This window comes from Dasypus novemcinctus, chromosome 1 (genome assembly GCF_030445035.2).
Source record: "Dasypus novemcinctus isolate mDasNov1 chromosome 1, mDasNov1.1.hap2, whole genome shotgun sequence".
NCBI lineage: Eukaryota > Metazoa > Chordata > Mammalia > Cingulata > Dasypodidae > Dasypus > Dasypus novemcinctus.
In genome coordinates this window covers 153,895,913-153,917,802 of record NC_080673.1, presented here as the reverse complement: position 1 = coordinate 153,917,802, position 21,890 = coordinate 153,895,913, and the positions used below count along the sequence as shown (strand labels likewise).

General features: G+C 35.9%; 1 protein-coding gene across 1 annotated transcript in view; it reads right to left on the bottom strand.

The window, feature by feature from the left end:
• CHIC2 (cysteine rich hydrophobic domain 2) overlaps positions 1 to 21,890 on the bottom strand; it is a 45,573-nt gene that overhangs the window by 14,161 nt on the left and 9,522 nt on the right. Inside the window, exons 2-3 of the mRNA XM_004460605.3 lie at positions 14,086 to 14,140; positions 13,781 to 13,936 (exon numbers count right to left, since the gene is read on the bottom strand). Coding sequence (XP_004460662.1) covers positions 13,781 to 13,936; positions 14,086 to 14,140 — 211 coding nt within the window. The remainder of the gene's footprint in view (positions 1 to 13,780; positions 13,937 to 14,085; positions 14,141 to 21,890) is intronic.

Below are 21,890 nucleotides of genomic sequence, written 5' to 3'. Positions count from 1 at the left end.
TGAAAGTTCAGCTATTTAAGCTGACAATTTTAAATTTCTTTGCATTGCGTTTCTTCACATCACAAAATGTCACAGTGCAATTTGAGATGTTCCATTTCTTATTTTTAAAGTTTTAATTTTTATCTCCTAAGTTTACAATGCATTAAGCTTTAACTAGAATTCTTTGAATGCATTCATCTTTTTAAAAAATGTTCAAATATTTTTCAAATAAGAACTGTTACTTATCTTTTGACACCTGAATTCAAATTGCTAAAATAAATGAAACAAAAATGTTCTTAGTAATAAGTTATTATAAAGTAACTACACAAAATTTTAAATTAATTTTTTTAACTTAAGAGAAAATTACTTGATTCACCTGTTTGGTCTGGATTAATATTACCTTGTATATTCCAGTGATGTGCAAAAAAACTTAATGGTATAGCTCAGTATTATAATACATGAAAAGTCTAGATGCACAAAAAAAAAAAACTAGAATATGATCAGATTCCTAAAAAGGATTCAACAAATTCTCTTCCTGTACTTAAGGGCTTCTTTTAAAATTTTTACATAAACACAAACTTTTAAATAACCTACAACTAGTATAATTACTCACCAAAATGTCATTAGAGCAACCTTCTTAGCACTATTGTTAAAAGCACTATATAGAGAGATAAGCTTAACTAGTACAAACATTTTGTGTATCAAAAATACCCTTTAAGGCAGGAAGAGATGAGAGGTGGAGGCGTCTTTGGGACATGGAGCTGCCCTGGATGGTGCTTCAGGGGCAATCACCGGACATTGTAAATCCTCACAGGGCCCACTAGATGGAATGGAGGAGAGTATGGGCCATGATGTGGACCATTGACTATGAGGTGCAGAGGTGCCCAAAGATGTACTTACCAAATCCAATGGATGTGTCATGATGATGGGAACGAGTGTTGCTGGGGGGGGAGAGGTGGGGTGGGGGGGTGGGGTTGAATGGGACCTCACATATATATTTTTAATGTATATCATTACAAAGTCAATAAAAATAATAATAATTAAAAAAAAAAAGAAAAAATAAAAAAAAATACCCTTTAACTTAGTATTGTTAGGATATAGTTAAGTAGAATTTCATCAAAGAGTTTAAGATATAGGCTAGCGGTTCTTAACTTTTTGGGTTATACTACTTTTTAGTGATAAAAGCTATCGACTGTCTCCAGAAAATAAGGCATATATGCACACACATACAAAATGTTGCACACAATTTTAAGGGGGTTATTCACACTATCTTCTGATAACATTTTACAAAATACTGGTAAAATTTCAAAAAACTAAATATGAGTAGTTTCCACTGATATTAGAAAAACTGTTCATAAAACAAGTGAATTTCATTAAGCTAATGTCATTTTTAAAGAGTAGCATTATCAGGGATTTTTAAAAATTGCATTATTACAAGATGGAGAATCACTAGTTAGGATCAACAGGTAGGGAAAAAACTCACTGGCTGACTGATTATAATGGACAATTGGAGAAACAAGAGTGGGTAAGCAACTAGCATACCTTGATCCTCACATTGGGTGTATTCCACGCTAGTTATCTTCCTTTGTTATCTTACTTAACCTTCACAATTTATAAGGCAGTTTGTATTAAGTTTATTTTACATACCAAACAAAGCTACACTAGGAAATGGTGGAGCTAGGCTAAGAACCCAGGATAATATATATTGCCTTCAATCCCATGCTAACCCCTAACCCATTATCTCACAGAGCTATGGGCAAAGTAGAATTTTACTTTTGTTAAGATCCTATCCCTAAGATGAATAACATGTACATGACATACAAGATACTTAAGCTACTACCCAGGCTGTCAGTTGAACAACCAACTTACTCTAAAACTAAATTTTTTCTAATTCTAATATTCTGTGGATCTAAGTTCTAAGAAATGCCCCTACTACTCAATTCTGCAGTTTCAATGAAATGTATTCAAATGCATTATATTTTTGGTTATACCTTGTCTCATGTAATAAAACATAATCTGAGGTATATTTCTTTTTCACAGATTTAAGTACACTGGCCTACAGAAGTTAAAATGGTTTGCCCAAAGTCAAATATCCAGTAAGAGTAATAATGACAGGATTCAGAATCCAGATCTCCAAATTTTAAACCCAGTGCTCCTTCCGCTTTGGATCAGCAAAAATCCCTCTAATCAAGTTACAAATGCAAAAATGAATACAATATACTTAGAAAAGGTATTGAAATACAATTTCCAATGTGAAGAAAGCCCAAACAATTTCAAATAAAACATTAAAAACAAGAAAAATTATCACATCATTTTTTTCCCCTCCAAACAAGCAGAGAACAATATAATTCTTTACATAAATTAAAAGTAATTGGGGAAGCAGATTTGGCTCAACAGATAAGAGTGTCTGCCTACCACATGGGAGGTCCAGGGTTCAAACCTAGGGCCTCCTGACCCGTGTGATGAGCTGGCCCACCTGCAGTGCTGATGCTCGCACAGAGTACTATGACACACAGGTGTGTCCCCCCACACAGGGGAGCCTCACATGCAAGGAGTGTGCCCCATAAGGAGAGTTGCCCAGCATGAAAAAAGTGCAGCCTGCTCAGGAGTGGCACTGCATACACAGAGAGCTAACACAGCAAGATGATGCAACAAAGAGAGACACAGATCCCCAGTGCCACTGACAAGAATACAAGCAGACACAGAAGAACACATAGCAAATGGACACAGAGAGCAGACAACTGGGGTGGGGAAGGGGAAAGAAATAAACCTTAAAAAAAATAGTAATGGGGAAGAAAAAAAAAGACACACATGGGCCTTTTAAAAGTCAGGATTTCTACTATAGATACTAGCAAATTAAATGATTTTTTGCCAAGTAAAATTAATATATTAAAATAATTCAGAAATCCTCCCCCAAAAAGGTCCTATGAAAAGCCATCATAAATATTTGTTATAGTTACAGAAATAAAGCAAATAGGCTAGCATTCTTATAAAAAAAAAGTTAGCACTGTCTTTATCTTCAATCAGTAGTAATGGCTGTCATAAGAATACATTTCATTTATGAAAATTACTGACTACAAATACTCAAATCCCAAAGACAGAGTAAACTAGATTTTTGAAAGTTTTGGATAACTTTTAATACCTTCATTATAACTAAGTAAAGCATATTTCAAATATTTCCCATATACAGGTAGTATTAGCTTTCTATTTATGATGCATGCAAAGGTAGGACAAAATCAGAACTGTCTTGTACAAATCTCAATTCCTTCCCTCTCTCTTGAAAAGGAAGTACAGTTCTAAGATCCAGGTTCACTTTTCCCTTGGATTTCTTTACGTCTTCAAAGCTCCATTCCCACTTTTAAAAACCCTCTATTTCTGACCTTTCCTATTTGGTTCTCAGCATCTACTATACCCTAAGCCAGAGTAACTTATAATTATTGCATAGCTAAACTTGAGGTTGAGGAGAAAAACATTCAGAAGCAACTTTAAGTATACTGCAACTTCAAGTAACATAGATATAGTTAAGTTGGATTGCTGTTTATATGTATATGAAACACTTGGAAAGAAAAAATACAGGTTTAGTCAACATTTCAAAAAAAAATTTTTTTTAAGATTTTTCTTTATTTCTCTTCCCTCCTCCCCTGACCCAGTTGTCTGTTCTCTGTGTCCATTTGCTGCGTGTTCTTCTTTTTGTCCGCTTTGTTGTTGTCAGCGGCACAGGAATCTGTGTTTCTTTTTGCTGCGTCATCTTGCTGCGTCAGCTCTCCGTGTGGGAGGCGCCATTCCTGGGCAGGCTGCACTTTCTTTCCCGCTGGGCAGCTCTCCTTACGGGGCGCACTCCTTGAGCAGGGGGCACCCCTGCGTGGCAGGGCACTCCTTGCACACATCAGCACTGCGCATGGGCCAGCTCCACACAGGTCAAGGAGGCCCGGGGTTTGAACCATGGACCTCCCATGTGGTAGACGGACGCCCTAGCCACTGGGCCAAGTCCGCTTCCCACGTTTCAAAATTGTTTTTAAAAAATCCCATAGAAGAAAAAACTAAGAAAAATCTATATGAAAATATTTTCCTAAAATGTTAATTTTGTAAATTTGAAATACAAAGCAAGATCGAGGACTTCTTTATTAAAAACTCAAAAGCAGAGATAGTTCTCTAGACCTACGTGATGTAGTTTTCGAAGGACTGTAGGTTTTTAGAGCTGGAAAGTACCTGGGAGATCAGTTATCCCACTTTCTCAGATTAAAAGAAAGGGTGGTGGGTTAGGAACTAAAGCTTCTCTCAAGGTTTCCCAACTTCAAACAGTGGTTTATCACCTTTTACACTTTATCTCACTGCCCATGCAGAAAAACGTCTATTTGCTCTAAAAGGCAAGATGTTTTTATTTACCAAGGGATCTTCTTTTGAATTGTAAAGGACTGTTATATTCTGAAATGTTATGATTTTACTATTCAAAGATTTTAATGACCAGAGAGTATGTTGAATGGTCAAAAGATATTTACTGAACACCAACTATATGCCAGGCACTGTGAGAGGCAGTGGGGATAAAGTAGTTAACAGGACAGACATTGAGAATAATAACTATAAAATGATAATAGCAACTGTCATTAAGTGTCTACTATTGGCAAAACACTATACTAAGTATTCTACATGTACATGCTGTAATTCTTAAAACAATACTACAAGGAAGGGGTTAACCCCATTTTAGAGATGTAAAACCGAAGTTTAGAGAAAGTGTGTGATTACAGTGGCACAGAGTAAGGACCATACTGCAAAACAGTTTTTCTAGCTCCAAAGTGCAAGGTCTGCCATTGTGTGTTGCAGGCTATTTCTCTATTGCTAAGCAAATGATTCCCTGATATAGGACAAAATACCAAGGAAAAGTAAAAGGAATGGAAATATACAAATCTGTAGACAGCAAAGAAGCCACACATATCTAGTCATCATATGTAACAGAGAGATTAAAGTATTAAAAAAGAAGGTAATATGACAAGATTAAGAAGCTGGTGTATAAATAGACTAAAAATTAAGGTTCTTCAGTCAGAAAGGATAAAGGCTAAGAACATATATAAACAAAGTCTATAAAGGCTAAAGTTGTGATAGGCTATATATGTGTGAACCTCAGAAGAGTGAAATTACGTTCCTTTTAAGAGTAACTTAAGATGGAAAAACAAAACAAAAAGCACTATAATGCAACATGCGGTGAAAATATAAAACTCACTTCTTCAAAAAATGAGCCAGGCTGAAAGAACACACAGGTCAGGCAGAGTTCACTTCCTAGACATCAATTTTCTAAGCTATAATACAATGCAGGCACAGCCAAGAAGCAAAGTATAAACTTGCAAAGTAAATGTCATGAAATTTATTTAATGAAACTGAAATATTTTATTCATAGGCAAGATTCTCAGGCCTTTACAGAGAAATTACTAAAAGGTTAGGGGTTCCAGTTTTATTGTCTTCAAAGCACTTATCACTATTTTAAAAGATCTCATCGTATTTACCTTCTTGCTTACTGTTACCTTTTAAGTGAAGAGGAACTGCCTTACTTGTAGATCTTGCTAACCACATAACCCCAGCATCCAAACTGGTGTCAAGCTCACAGTGCTACTTCAAAATTAGTCATTTAATTAGTGAATAAATAACTTCCAGAGAACAGCACACTGGCAGCATAAAGAGTGACAGCTAAAACCAGCAATTTCACAGAACATACATGCCCTATCTCTCTTGAACATTAACTTTACTCAATGACTAAAAATTTTCAACATTTTCTAATAAAACAAATACATAATTTATGTTTATGTAAATTATATTATGAATGGAAAATCCCTATGTGTTTGAGATATAACACAAGATTTCAAATATATTTTGTGATTTCAGGGGGGTCAGTTAACATTTCTAGACTCTTAAGGACACATATTTATTCTCTTTTGTTATTACTGCTACTTCATGAAAAATCTGAGAAGGACTTACAAACTTACATTATTTCTGCACTCACGTAGCAAATTCTCCAACTAGACTATATATTCTTTGAAGAGAGCATTAGCATACATCTTTTTACCCCTAGCACTTAGCATGGTAATTATATTAATATATCAAGAACATGCCACTGATGTTTGTTTGCAATAATTTTTCCTACAGTTCACAACAGTCACTACTAAGAGTGTTTCTCCAGATTCCAGTCTATTATTCCCAAGCTGACTTTACAATCTGGCCTTACCCTCTTTGCTACCAAGCAGGGTTAATATAGAGAATGTGCTGTTTCTGGATTTCATTGATGGATTATTTCAAATTATTCTAACCTGTCTTCACACAGGAAAGGATTTAAAACACAGACCTCAGACTATGATTTCTTGATAAATTTAGATTACCACATTTCAAAAAGACCAAGATGTTCTATACATGCTCCTTCACAGGTTCAGAGAAAGGCTTCTGAAATAATCAAAACAGCAAGAAAGTCAAATTTTTCAATAATGGTTTTGAAATTCACATGGAAATTAAGGAGAAAAAATGGGAAAAAAGGAAATAAAGAGAAATATAGAGCATACTACATAAATCCACAGTATAATCACAAGAAAGCATAAACTAATTTAACCTATCAGAAAATAAAGATACCACTTCAACTACTGAATAATCATACTTAAAAATGAATTATGGCAAGTGGACTTGGCCCAGTGGATAGGGCGTCCGTCTACCACATGGGAGGTCCGCGGCTCAAACCCTGGGCCTCCCTGACCCGCGTGGCGCTGGCCCACGTGCAGTGCTGATGCGCGCAAGGAGTGCCGTGCCATGCAGGGGTGTCCCCGCATAGGGGAGCCCCACATGCAAGGAGTGCGCCCTGTAAGGAGAGCCGCCCAGCACGAAAGAAAGTGCAGCCTGCCCAGGAATGGTGCCGCACACACGGAGAGCTGACAGCACAAGATGACGCAACCAAAAGAAACACAGATTCGCATGCTGCTGACAACAACAGAAGCGGACAAGGAAGAACACACTGCAAATGGACACAGAGAACAGACAACTGGGGGGGGGAGAAATAAATAAATTTTTTAAAAATTAAAATTAAAAAAAAAAAAAAGAATTATATGTGGGGAGCAGATGTAGCTCAATGGTTAAGCACCTTCTTCCCATGATAGAGGTCCTGCGTCAATCCCAAAACCTCCTAAAAAATGAATTATGTAATGTTTATTAAAGTATTCTAACTTCATCAGAGATAATATGTAAATTAAGGATATTTTTAGTAGTAGTGCTAACGTAGTTGTTGTTCATGGCTAAATGTGCATCAATTCTTAGGATGGAAACATTTTACATTCCACTTGATTTCAATTTACTTAGAGGTCTCCCCAATGCAATCAAACCTATTAATACTAAACTTAGTACACTGCAGATTGTTTCCCAGTTCTATACCTCTGCCAATATCCTTTATCTGTTGGTTCCAATAAAGATGAGGAAAGTAGAACATAATTGCTTATGTGATTAAGAAAACAGAATACAAATTCATTTCATAAATCATAGCCCTTAAATTTTAGGAGTAAGATTTTGTCCCAGCTTTATCACTAACCATGTAACAATGATCAAGTCAATTAATATTAACTTGTCTATAGGATTATCTTCTACATAGAGAAGACATTTAGACTTCCATTTTCAAGCCAAGATGCAGTAAATAGGAACCAGATTTGCCAGCCAGCATGAAACAACCAAAAAACGAGGGAAAATATATGAAAAACATTTCAAGACAGTGGACATTCAGGCAATGAAATACAGTAATCTCAGAGACAGAAAACAAATGAGATGAGGACCACAATTTCTCAGTTTATTAACTTAAGAGAGCTTCCAAGACACAGCAAATGGAGGAGGAACCTAGGTGTAAAGCCCAGCAGATGCCCTGAATTAAAAGTGACAGAGCTGCGAATCTGAGGCAGTTAGACTATGGCAGCTAGAAGTCAAAGCACAGACTACCAGAAAGGAAAAAGTTACATGGAGAATGAACTAGAGATCTGCAGAAAGTCCCTGCTAAGTACTAAGATGAATACTGAGCAGCACATGCATGTAAAGAAACTCTCAGACGCCCAGCAAAGATCTACGAAAAAGGATTAGAATAATAGTGCTAGTGCTCACAAAGGTCCAGGAGAGTGCCTGTTTCCACCAGCCACACTAGAAAATTTAATAATTCAGAGGCCATTGAATAGAGGACCCAGGAGGGTCTTGTCTCAGTAGTGGGAGATAATTAGCCCCATACTAAACACTGTCCTTTAAAAAAAAAAATCATAAAAGCAAGAAGACATAGTTAAAGAAGCCATTCAAAATTAGAGAAGATAAAAAAATTAAAAAGAGTATCAATAAGCTGTTCTTTAAAGAATTCTACCAAACTTTAAAAAAGAAATACATATTCTGCCCAAACTCTTGCAGAAAATTGAAAAAGAGAGAATATTTCCCAACTCATTTATGATGCCAAAGCCAAAGACATGAGAAAAGAAGACCACAGAAAAACATTCTTCACAAACATTGATAAACGAATTCTAAACAAACTTTGTCTTTGTTCTTGTTGTCTATCAAATCTAACAAAAATATGAAAAGAAAAATACACATGACCAAGTGGGGTTCATCCCAGGAAAGCAAGGTTGGTTTAACATTCAAAAATTCAATATAATTTAAAATATTTCCAAACTAAAAAGAAAAAAAACATACAATCATATCTTTAGAGGCAGAAAAAGCATTTGACAAAATCCAAAATCTATTCCTGATTTTAAAAACTCTCAACAAACTAGTAGAATTAAACTTCCTCATGTAGATAGGGGGCATTTACCAAAAAATCCTACAACTAACATGATACTCAATGATGAAAGTCTGAATGCTTTTCCCCTAAGATCAGGAATAATACAAGACATCCGTTTCATCACTTCCAATCAATTTTTTGTTTTGTTTTGTTTTTAGTGATTCCAGTCAATGCAACAAGGCACCAAAAAATAAAAAGAATCTAGATTAGAAAGGGAAAAGTAAAACTGTCTTTATGTGCAGATGATATTAATATCTATGAAGAAAATCCAATGGTATTTACAAAAGAGCTCCTAGAAATAATAGTTGAGTTTAGAAAGGTTATACACTAGCAGGGAAAAAATAAAAAATTGAAATAAAAAATATACATAGCATTTAAAGTAGCATAAAAATACTAATGGATAGGGAAACGGACTTTGGCCCAGTGGTTAGGGCGACCGTCTACCACATGGGAGGTCCGCGGTTCAAGCCCCGGGCCTCCTTGACCCGTGTGGAGCTGGCCCATGCGCAGTGCTGATGCGCGCAAGGAGTGCCGCCCCACACAGGGGGTCCCGCGCGTAGGGGAGCCCCACGCGCAAGGAGTGCACCCATAAGGAGAGCCGCCCAGCGCGAAGGAGGGAGCAGCCTGCCCAGGAATGGCGCCGCCCACACTTCGCGTGCCGCTGACCACAACAGAAGCGGACAAAGAAACAAGAAACAAGACGCAGCAAGGAGACACAGAAAACAGACAACCGGGGGAGGGGAGGGGAATTAAATAAATAAAAATAAATCTTTTAAAAAAAAAAAAAAGATACTAATGGATAAATCTGACAAAAGACACATACAAGAACCATAAACTAAAAACTACAGACATTATTTGTAAAAAATTCGAAAGACTGAAGTAAATGGAGAAACACATGTGTTCATGGGTCAGAAGATTTAAATATATATATATATATTTTTTTTTAGGAGTACCCAGGACCTCGTACATTAGAAGCAGGCACTCAACCACCGAGCTACATGCACTCCCCAATAAGAATTGGTTTTTTCGTTTGTTTGTTTGAGCATTTATTTATTTTTTATTGTATTTTTTTTAAGATACATAGATCACAAAAAACGTTACATTAAAAAAAATAAGAGGTTTCCACATACCCCACACCCCCACTCCTCCCATATCAACAACCTCTTTCATCATCGTAGCACATTCATGAATTTGATGAATACATTTTGGAGCACTGCTGCACCGCATGTTTGTTTGTTTTGGTTTTAGGAGGTACTGAGGATCGAACCTGGGATCTCATACATGGGAAGGAGGTACTCAACCATTTAAGCTACATCTGCTCCCCAGAAGATTAAGTATTTTTAAAATGCAAATTCCCCTAAATTGATCAATCAAGTCTATGCAATCTAAACCAAAATCCCAGTGGGATTTTCTTTTTTTTTTTGTACAAACTGACAAATTCATGAGAAATACAGCAACCTAGAAGAGCAAATAAAATTTTGAAAACAAAGTACAAAGGTGGAGAACCAACATTACCAGATTTCAAGACTTACGAAGCTAAAGAACTCAAAACTGTGTGATGCTGGAATCAAGATAGACAGACAGATCCACGAAACAAAAGAGAGTCAAGAAATAAACCTACACATGTATGGACAAATGATTTCCAACAAAGGTACAAAGGTAATTCAACAAATGACAGTCTTTATAACAAATGTACTGGAACAATTAATTGGATATCTGTATGCAAAAGAATGAATTTTAACCCATACATTGTACCACATTAAAAAATTAACTCAAAATAGATCATGGACCTAAACACAAAATCTAAAACTATAAAATTTATAGAAAGCATAGTAGAATGTCTTTCTGACCTGGACTTAAGAAAAGAATGACTAGATGAAACACTAAAAGCACATTCATAAAAGAACAAATGGATATATTAGACTTCATAAAAATAAAAACTTCTGCTCTTGAAAAAACTGTAAGGGAAATGAAAAAATAAACCACCAACTGTGAGAAATCTTTGCAACGTATATACTTGAAAAAAGGCTTGCATCTAGAATATATAAAGAATCCTTAAAATTCAACAAGAAAACAACACAATTAAAACAGACAAAAAATTTGAATTCACAAAAATTATAAACAGCAAATATGTATGAAAAGATGCTCAACATCATGAACCTAAGGAAAAGAAAATTAAAACCACAATGATAATACTACACATCTACTAGAATGGCTAAAACTTCAAAGATTAACCATATTAAATGTTGGTAAGAATGTAACAGAACCAACTCCATCACACTTTGCTGGTATATAAAATAATACCACCACGACTTTGGAAAACATTGTCAGTTTCTTAAAAAGTTAACCATACTTGTATCATATGATTAAGCCATTCCACTTTAGGAATTTAACCAAGAGAAAAGAAAGTGGGGAAGCGGACTTGGCCCAGTGGTTAGGGCGTCCGTCAACCACATGGGAGGTCCGCGGTTCAAACCCTGGGCCTCCTTGACCCGCGTGGAGCTGGCCCACGTGCAGTGTTGATACGCGCAAGGAGTGCTGTGCCACCAGGGGTGTCCCCGCATAGGGGAGCCCCATGCACAAGGAGTGCACCCCGTAAGGAGAGCCGCCCAGCGCGAAAGAAAGTGCAGCCTGCCTAAGAATGGCACCGCCAACACTGAGAGCTGACACAACAAGATGACACAACAAAAAAGAAACACAGATTCCCATGCTGCTGACAACAGAAGCAGACAAAGAAGATGCAGCAAACAGACACAGAGAACAGACAACCGGGGTGGGGGTTGGGGGGAGAGAAATAAATAAATAAATAATAAATAATCTTTAAAAAAAAAAAAAAGAAAGGAAATGTATGTCTCTACAAAGACTTGAACAAGAATACTCATAGCAGCTCTATTTATAATTGGTCCATACTAGAAACAACTCAAATGTCCATCAACATATGTATGGATAAACATACTTCTTACCATCATCTGGAGACAAAATAAAATGTAGCCACACAAAACCATTCAATTTCAACTTAACAGTATCATGTTATATGATTACCATTTGTATATATATATATATAAAAAAACTTTAGTAAAAATGTAATGTATTCAATCTACATTAAATTGCCAGATCTCTACCAATATCCTGGGAATTCTTTAATTAGAAGCAATCAAAATTATGACTCTTTAAATTAATTTTTTGGTCAGAGAATCCCTATGTATCCATTACAGAAAGCTTGTAAGAAGGGAGGGAAGCAGAGAAGAAAGAAGAGAGGTTGGTGGGGGGGAGAAATCCTTACAATCCTGCCAAGTAAGATAACCATTGTAACCATTTCATTTCTTGTATAGCAGGGGTTCTTAACCAGGGATCCATGGAAAGATTTCAAGGGGTCCATGAGCTTGAATTGAAAAAAGTCAACTTATTTTTATTTTCTCCAACCTCCGATGTTGAGTGTCATAAAACTATCTGCCACTACATTATGAGAAGGGGTCCACAGTTTTCACCTGACTGGCAAAGGGGTCCGTGGAATAAAAAACAGGTTAAGAACCCCTGTTCTATAGATATTAAGCTTACATATTAGTAATTGTGGCTTAGAACATACCCCAGAGAAACATGTTCTCAAACTTAATCCATTCTTGTGACTGTGAGTCCACTGTAAATAGGACCTTTAAATGAGGTTACTTCAGTTTAAGGTGTGGCCCAATTGAATCATGATGGGTCTTAATCCTTCTACTGAAGACTCTAGAGGGTAGACCACAGAAAGAGAGAAAGCTATAGGAAGAAGTCAGAAGCTGGAAGTCAAAGAAACCAAAAAACCAGGAAAGGTTGCCATGTGTACTGCCACGTAACAGAAAAGCCAAGGATAAGGAATCAGTGGCAGCCAGCACCAGAACGCCAGTCCTCAGGGAGAAAGCATCATCTTGATAATGCCTTGATTTGGGACTTCTCCTAGCCTCAAAATAATGACCCAATAAATTCCCACTGTTGATACCAACCCACTGCATGGTATTTTTAGCAGCCAGGAAACTAAAACAGTAATAATGCTAAAGCAATACTTATTAACCTCCTCCTTTGAACTACTTACAAATTTTGTGCTTTACTTAATTTACTTTGAGCTTTACAAATATTCTATCCTTACAGCAATCCTATTCAAAGTAAGTAGGTGATTATTGCCATTTTAGAGATGAGTAAACTAAGGTTTAAAGAGGTTATGAAACATGAGAGTCACACTTAAGTGGTAGAGTTGAACTCAAAATTTTCTATCACTACACTCTATCACCATTGATGAATATCCAGACAAAACTATAGTCTACTCTTTGTTCTTAAGTAATCTTCTATATTGAAACTGAATTTAAAAAATAAAATGTCTAAATGCCTATATAATAACATGTGGATGTACCACAATTTACTTAATCCTTTGTGGCTGTCTGAAATTACTTTATGAATCTCAAAAAGAGAAATATTATGTTTGTAAATTAATATATTCCTCTGGGTGTGGTCCCTTGGCATTAAATTCAGTTGAGGGGCCTTTGATTAGATTACTTGATAGGTCTGCTTTAGGACTTTAGATTGGTCTTCCTTGCTAGGTCTGATATAAATAGACTCACATGGATAGACACAGAAAAAGAAAGTTGGTATATTTGATTCTGTATCTGCAATGTAAGAGAGGATGGCTTAAGCACAACACCCCAAGTGTCTGAGCCCACGGAGCAGAGGGAAGGGCTGAGACCTCAGCAGAGATCAGTGGCATGGTGCTTCATTACCTGACAACATGCCAGCATCAAAAGTAGCTGACTTCTGTGAGAAAGACTCTCTGGCCTCCGTTTGGACTTTTCACAACCTTGGAACGGTAAACTTGCACCCAAAAAAAATCCCCTTTATAAAAGCCAACATATTTTCAGGTATTTTGTATCAGCAGCCCTTTGGCAAACTAAAACAGTACTCATGATAGTGTCCTTGATTCAATACAAAAAATTAAAAACAGATAAAATAACGAAAGACTTGCTTTTCTACTTCTAAATTGAAATTAAAATATATAATTCAACTTACTCTTTTACTGAGGCAAATAACTGGCCACATACTGCAACCTAATGTGCAGCAGCAACAAAGGCAGCCACAAAGTAGCCAACGTACATTAACAGGAAGGTTCTTCTTAAGACAACTGTTAACTCTGTTGATGCTGGCTTTAAATTCTTCGGGAGCTACCTAAAGAAAAAATTTAAGAAATTTCAACACTACATTATTAATGTCAGTAAACCTGTCTTATAAGAATAACTATTTTTTTCTAATTTGTTAGCAAAAGACTTTAGTTTTAAAATATATAAACAGAATCTAAATAATTGACGGACACTCACTTTTCCAGTTAATGAGGAAGGGAATTCTGATTCAAATTTGTTGCTCAGACCAAACCTATTTAAAAAGAAAAGAAAAGAAAATGTTATATGTAGTTATTGGGGGAAAGAAATAATCATTTCTTAACTTAATCAAAGGTCAAGAACTAGAATGCAGCTTCGTATACAGAGTAGCAATGGATGTTTAAGACCATACATTGCAGTAAGCAATTTATGAAATCTACAAGCAGTTATTTTAGCAGTTGAATAATTACTTTTCTATGGTAAGAAGCTAAACGTTAATTAATCAGCAGTATATAAACAAAAGAATAGATGGCATTTGAACCTTACCTATATCTTTAAAAACTAACTTCATATTATTTTAAAAGAAGGGACAGCAATTTTTCCTAGCTGTAAATGTTACTGGTAGAGAGAAGCAATGACTGAATTTTATGTGTCCTCAACATACACAGCCAATAACTGAAAGAAGGAAAATATTAAGGAAAAGAGTGGGGAAGTAGAAGAAAAGAGAGAGAGAAGAAATAAAAAATGAAGTGACAATTGACAAAATGTTACCAAAAACTGCCTTAGGTATCATTCAATATCTATTTAATTGTCAATCCAATAGATGTTATGAAAGAAAACTTAGGCATTTGCTATATCCATGACTTTTCCTATCACCTAAAAGATCTTTTCTTGATTTCATAGTTAAAATATTCTATGGCTTTAAAATTGATAAAATGTATAAACTGTTTTTAAAGAATGGCAAATATGACAAGAAAATAAAAGATACATTTAACTTAACAACCTATTTCACTCCTTAACAACGTATTAGTCTAGTAGCACTTGGAGAAAATAAAACTCATTCAAACCACAAATACTGAGCACTTTCTATTACCAGTTCATGAAGTCCTATAATAGGCTTTTATAGAATTTTTTTCCCCAAGAAATATTGTACAAGCCAATTTTGCTTTTATCTAATTTAAAATTATTTTGAAAGTTCATGTAACTTTACATCTAAATTCTAAATGCAATCTTGAAACAAGTTTGTTTTAGTCATATCCATCTGTCCACTTCCATTTCCACAGTCTACAGCCATTACTCAGAAGTGTAAACTACTCCAATCAATGCTACCCTGCACCCTCATCTTCATCCAACAGTTTTGCCCTTTTCTTTCAATACTTTCCTTTGGAACCCCTAATCTGCTACCAAGATGCCCCTTTATATCTTCTCTAAAATGAAATAGAAAAACAAAAACCTCTATTTCTTTTTTTTCCTATTTTTTAAAAATGTTACATAAAATATAAGAGGTTCCCATATACCCCCCACCCCTCCCACATCAACAATCTCTTTCATCATGATGGGAACAATGCATTTGGTGAATACATTTTGGAAGCTCTGCACCATATGAATAATGGTTTACATTGTAGTTTACACTCTCCCCCAGTCTACCCAGTGGCCATGGCAGGATACATTGTCCAGCATCTGTCCCTGCAGTACCACCCAAAACAACTCCAAGTCCTGAAAATGCCCCCACATCATATCTCTTCTTCCTTCTCCCTACCCTCAGCAGCTAGTGTGGCCACTTTCTCCACATTAATGCTACAATTTCCTCCATTACTAATCACAATAGTTCCATAGTAGAATATCATCAGTAAATCCACTCTAATCCATACTCTACTCCTCCATCCTGTGGACCCTGGGATGGTTATGTCCACTCCACCTCTATATTGAGAGGGGGCTTAGATTCCACATGGATGATGGATACAATTCTCCTGCTTGCAGTTGTAGGCACTCTTGGCTCCCTGGTATGGTGGCTGACCTTCTTCACCTCCCTGTTCGCTGACTGTGGTTAAGTCCAATAAACCAGAGAAAAACCTCTATTTGTCACTTTAACCAAAAACCTGCTGAAACAACATTCTTTCCTTAGAAATTCTCAACTATAGCTCATTCTCCAGACTCCATCTTCCATGTCCCCATACTTAATTACAGTCTCTTTTATAGTCCTTATCATAGTATTAATATAATTATGTTTACAAGCCTAACTCCCTACCCTACTAAACAATGAGCCATTTATGGACAGGTACACATCTTAATTGTCTTTATACTCCAAATGTCTGGCCTGATGCTTGATAAACAGTAAGTACTCAATGAAAATTTATCAAATAAATTAATCAATTTCTGAACCAGAAGAAATGTCTAGATTCCACTAACTCCTCACTGCAAACTTTCACACTACTGTTCTACAATCTCTCTTCCTCTGATACTCATGCTTTCTGGTTATTTCACCTTGTTCATTTTCATCCTTCCAAATCACTCCCTTTAAATTGGAGGTCCTCAAAACCACCCCAGGTTAGATGATTCACTAGGAGGACTCACATAACTTAGTATATAACTGTACTCACAGATAAGACTCATTACAGAGAACGCATTCAAAGCAAAATCAGCACAGAAAAAGGAAAAGGTAGATGGGGTGAAGCCCAGGGGAACCAGGTATAAGCTTCCATGAGTCCTCCCCCCAATGAAGATACAAAGGGCATGCTTAATTCCTTCAGCAATGAGTTGTGATGTGACAAACGTTTCCTACCTGAGAAGCACCTTAGAGACTCAGTACCAAAAATTTGTATTAGAGGCTGGTCATATAGGCACCCTATGCCTATCACCAAAATTCCAGATGCCCAGAAGGAAAGCAGGTATGCAGCAAAAACCACATTGTTTACACAAACATTTTAAGCAGAGTGAGCCACTCATCAGTTCTGGAAATTCTGGGAACCCTATGGAAATTCCAGTTCCCAGATAGCAGCAAAGGGACTACATTGTGAGCAAGACTTTCTAAAGATAGCAGTCTCAAGCCTGGTGTGAGAACTCTTTTTATAAATCTTCACTCTCTCTAAGGATGCTGACACCCACTTCAGTTTTCCTCTCCACTGTGTCTTAATTCAGTATTCAGCACCAGAGCCTACCTGACCTCATCTATTCTAAAGAAATTCATATCCCCCTAATTCAGCAACTCATTCACTGTGAAATATTCTGGGTACTGTCATCACTTGGGACTATACCACTTTTGAAAATCTGTACTATAAAATCTCCCTCACACAACAAAAAGAGACACAGATTCCAGCGCCGCTGACAACAGAAGCGGACAAAGAAACAAGACGCAGCAAATAGACACAGAGAAGAGACAATCAGGGTGGGGAGGGGGAGGAAAGAGAAATAAATAAATAAATAAAATCTTAAAAAAAAAAATCTTCCTCTTACCACTACCATCAATCACTTCATTTCTTCTACCCTCACCAAGTCTGTTTTTGGCTCTGGTATAACATACTGTTCCCACCTCTCCCTGGTTTTTCACTCTGTCAGCTCCCTATGACTTCACTTCCCTCCTTATTTATCAGAACTATGTGGTCAATCATTTTGACCATACTCTGATAAACACCCTTTATTTTGGGCATATCTAGTGTCTTTTGCCAACACAGGTACAATAGAACTATTTACTTTCTTCACTTCCATTCCCATTGCCTGGAGCTACTGAAAAATATAAACATTTCAATATAAACATTGAAAATACATTGTTTCTAACTTTGGTTAGATTAATATTATAGCAATCCTTATTCATTCCTAATCAGCTCCCTTTTCCATGCTTCATAGTTGCTGCTCCTCTGCTTATATGCTCAACATTATCACAACCCACTTTTTTTTTTTTTTTTTTAAATACTCATAGCCCTTAACGCCTACAAGAGTTAGGATTCTTAATTTCCAGAATTTACCTGTATGTTTTGATTGCCTTTACTATTTGTGACAGTTTGAAGTTGGATCATGTCCTCAAGACTCCAGAGCTAGCCCATTCCTGGGCATGTAAACTCACTGAAGGTAGAATGTGTTGATAAAATTACTTCAGTTAAGGGTCTTTGATAAGATTCTGTGACCCAGGTGGGTCTGAATAAGGAGAGAGTACTTTGTAAATGGGAGAAGCATGCAGAGACGGAGAAAAACTCCTAGGAGCTGAGAGACGAAGTCCCAAAAGCCAGAAGCTAAAATCAATGGAACCCAAGAGAGAGAAAAACTACAGGAATAGAGAGAAAGCTAGCAACAGCCAGAAGCTGAAAGCAATAAAGCCTGGAGGAGAAGGCAAACATCAGCAAACACGGCCACTGTGCCCTGCCATGTGCCTAGTCACCCACAGCTGTAGCTCAGGGAGAAAGTGTCTACTGATAATGCTTTGATTTGGACATTTTTCTCAGCCTCAGAACTGTAAGCTTACAAGTTAATAAGTTCCCTTGAAAAAAACCAACCCATTTCTAATATATTGCCTTGACAGTCTTTAGCAAACTAAAGCACTATTTTTCTCAACAGAGGAAAGCTTTCCAAAGCTAATCATTTGCTCCTGATTTTATCTTCTCCAGTCTCCTTTGTAATTCATCATATTTCTCCCTCTCTACTAGCTCCTTACACATAGCCTATAAACTTGCACAAGTCTACCCAACCCAAGAATTTGAACCCCTATTTTCCTCTCTCTCAATGTATGATGGTATCCATCTTCTTTCCTTCCTAATCCAATGTCTTCAAGGACTAGTCTACATTCACTACCTTTACTTCACCTCCCATTCATTATTCAATCCACTAACTATATCCAGGCTTTAACCCTCACTTCTTTACAGATGAGACTGCTCTTCCATCAGAGTAGCTGAAAACACCTGTTTTCAGCAGGTATTCCTTCATGCAGCATACTTTCTTCTGGCTAAGAACTTGAGCATCACAGTATGGCATGTTATATGTGGCATATAAGCCACAGCAAATGTCTCCTTTGTTATGAATTTCATTTCTGCAAAACCTTTTTTGAAAAAAATCTAGACCAACCAAAGCAATACTGTTAGACAGTTTTTATGGTACTGGGGCTTTAGAATGAGCCCAGGACCTCGTATGTGAGAAGCCAGCACTCAACCACTGAGTTACATCAGCATTCCTGAGTTGGTTTTATGGTTTGTTCGCTTGTTTTTTGTTGTTTTTTTTTAAAGGCGGTACCAGGGACCAAACCTGGGACCTCCCATGTGGAAAGTAGGACTCAACCGCTTGAGCTACACCCACTCCTGTTAGGTAGTTTTAACAAGACCATCTCATTTATTAGATGGATAAGAAAAGCCTCATTTCATGTCTGTCAATAGAATAATTGGGGGGAAAAATCATCTTCAGGGTTTTAACGTAAGTTGCTCAGTTTTAATACTACCTTCATTCTAGGTTTTTTTATCCCTTAACTTAGTCTATAAGGAGGTGGAGGTTCTTAGCAATTAAAATGGGATCTACTTTTTAGTTGAAACTGACAGCTTTCTAAATTATTCCTTTTATTCGCTGTGTTCCTATAGGTTTATACTAAAGTTTTCTTTTGTTTTTTTTTTAAGAGAAGTTGTAGAATTGTATACTAAAGTTTTTAAACATGGTAAAAAATAATTCATTCTAAGCAAAATAAAATTAGCCTTGGACAGTAATGGAAAAAAACAAATTTCATGCATAAAATCATGATCTTTGTTTGAAAGAAGAGCAGATTCCTGTGTTGGGTAGGAAGCTAAACTCCCTTCAAACTCTAATAATCTAAAAAAGTATTCTATTAATCCAAAAAGCTGGAAGAAGTATTTACTAGTTTTAAGAGATGCTGGCTAACATCTTAATACAGTTATCTAAGGGACTACAAAATAAGATAAAACTAAAAATTATTCTTTGTTGGCAAGAAGTTCTTAAGATGAAAAATATCATTTATTGTCAGTGGAACTATAAATTATTACAGACATACCAGAAATCATTTGGCCTTAAAAATATTTCTACTTTTGTTATAGTAATTTCTCATTTAGGAATATAAAAATAATATGAGATGTGGATAAAATTTTAGAATCAACAAGTTCACTGAAGCTTTATTTACAAAAAAGAAAAACAAAATAACATTAGGCCAATGATCAAGTAAATTATGGCTTCTCAATATAACAGAACATTAGAAGCCATTAAAAAAATCAAGTTTGCAAAGTCCTTAACAACATGAAAAGTGCATATAATGTCCTATAAAGGGAAAAGAAAACACAAAACTATATATAAAGCATGATCTAACCTGGAAAGAAAAAAACCTTATAAATTGTATTAATATGTTAAAAGTCTTAAAAATATTCATATCACAGGAGTTTCAAGGTTATTAAGTCATTACCTTTATTTTATGAAGTGCCTTTTAACTGTCTTGATATTATTTTTATGAGTCCATTGATTTGATTTATAGCATTAATATTCTAATAAATAAAAATATATATATTCATACTCTTTGACACAGTAATTCTACTTTAGAAATGCATCAGAAGGAAATAATCACATTGGCACAGATATATTAATAAATAATGTAGTATTCTGCAGTGTTATTTTGGAGAAAGGGTTATTAAAGATCGTTTGCTTCATTTGCTGTTTCTTAAATAGGAGCTATTTTTCAATGGATGTACAGTAGTTGCTAAGTAAATATTCTAAAAGCATATAATAATATACAATACACTATTTTTTTCTATTTGAAACATTTATTTTGTATTATCTAGATACCTTATAACTAAACAGGGAGTTTTTGGTTCACTAATTAATAGTTTTCTTGAATTCATTTCAAACTTTTCCATAGCTTAAATCCATTTAATACCCAGGTCTTTTTACTTCCATTTTTAAGTCTTCTCTGTCCCATATATTTTTTAGAATTCACTGCTAAGTTATCATTTTGAACTAAGATATGATTTGAACTCATGGTTAATTTTGTTTTTTAAATACAGAACTACAAGAATTTTACTGCTTCAACTTGTTTTAGCCTTAGCCAAAAGTATCTTTGTGTTTATTTTCCTTGCTGCTGAAGCAGTGTTATTTTTAACAGTGAAAGTTTAAAACATTATAGATATATTACAAGTACATTAGATTAATTAAAATATATAATACATCAATTCTGAAAATACTACAAAGATCAAAACCATGTATACTAGAAAGTTATTCTGTAATTCTGAGTTTCTGGTTAGGAACTCCCTATATACAGGCTAATTAGACCACAAATAAGTATCCACTTTAAGAACAGCTAATCCCTGGGTTGGCTAGCCACATATGGAATGGCAAGGCCCAACAGCATTGCCTAACTTGGACAATATTATCTCATTTGGGGTATCTGAATAAATGACAATAATTGGTAACAGGCATAGGAGCTGAAAGAAAAGAATGGGTAAAATTGAAGCTAAGATACATTGGAGCCATGAAGAAGTAGAAAGGAGACCAATTGGCTAATATAGGCAAGCAAGTAAAAAAACTAGTAGGAAAGAAATCAGAGAAATAAGAATGGGTCAGATATGGTAGGGCATTTGTAAGTCATTAAAAGGACATTAACTCTGAAGGAGTTGGGGAGCTTTTAAGGGGCTTTATACAGAAAAGAGATATGAGCTGATTTATGTGTTAAAAGAATCACTATGGCAGATGTACCAAGAAGACTGTAAAAGGTGAGAGGGAAAAGTAGATGCAGGGAGAATTATTAAGGGCAAGCTGCGGGAGAGACAGTGGTGTCCCATACCAGACTTGAGTGGCCAAAAGTGGTCAGATTTTCAATATATTTTGAAGATAAAGCCAACAGATTCCTTGACAGTGCAGATGTAGTAACAGAATGAGAGCTATCAAGGATGTCTCAAAGATTTCGGCCTTAAACAGGATGCTGGATCTGCCATCAACTGAGAATGGGAAGGAAGCTGATTTGGGGGTGAGATTATTAATTCAGTTTTTACATTTCAGATTCTGAGACACGTTACCTGTCCAAATCTATAGATTTACAAAATTTTGCCTTCCTA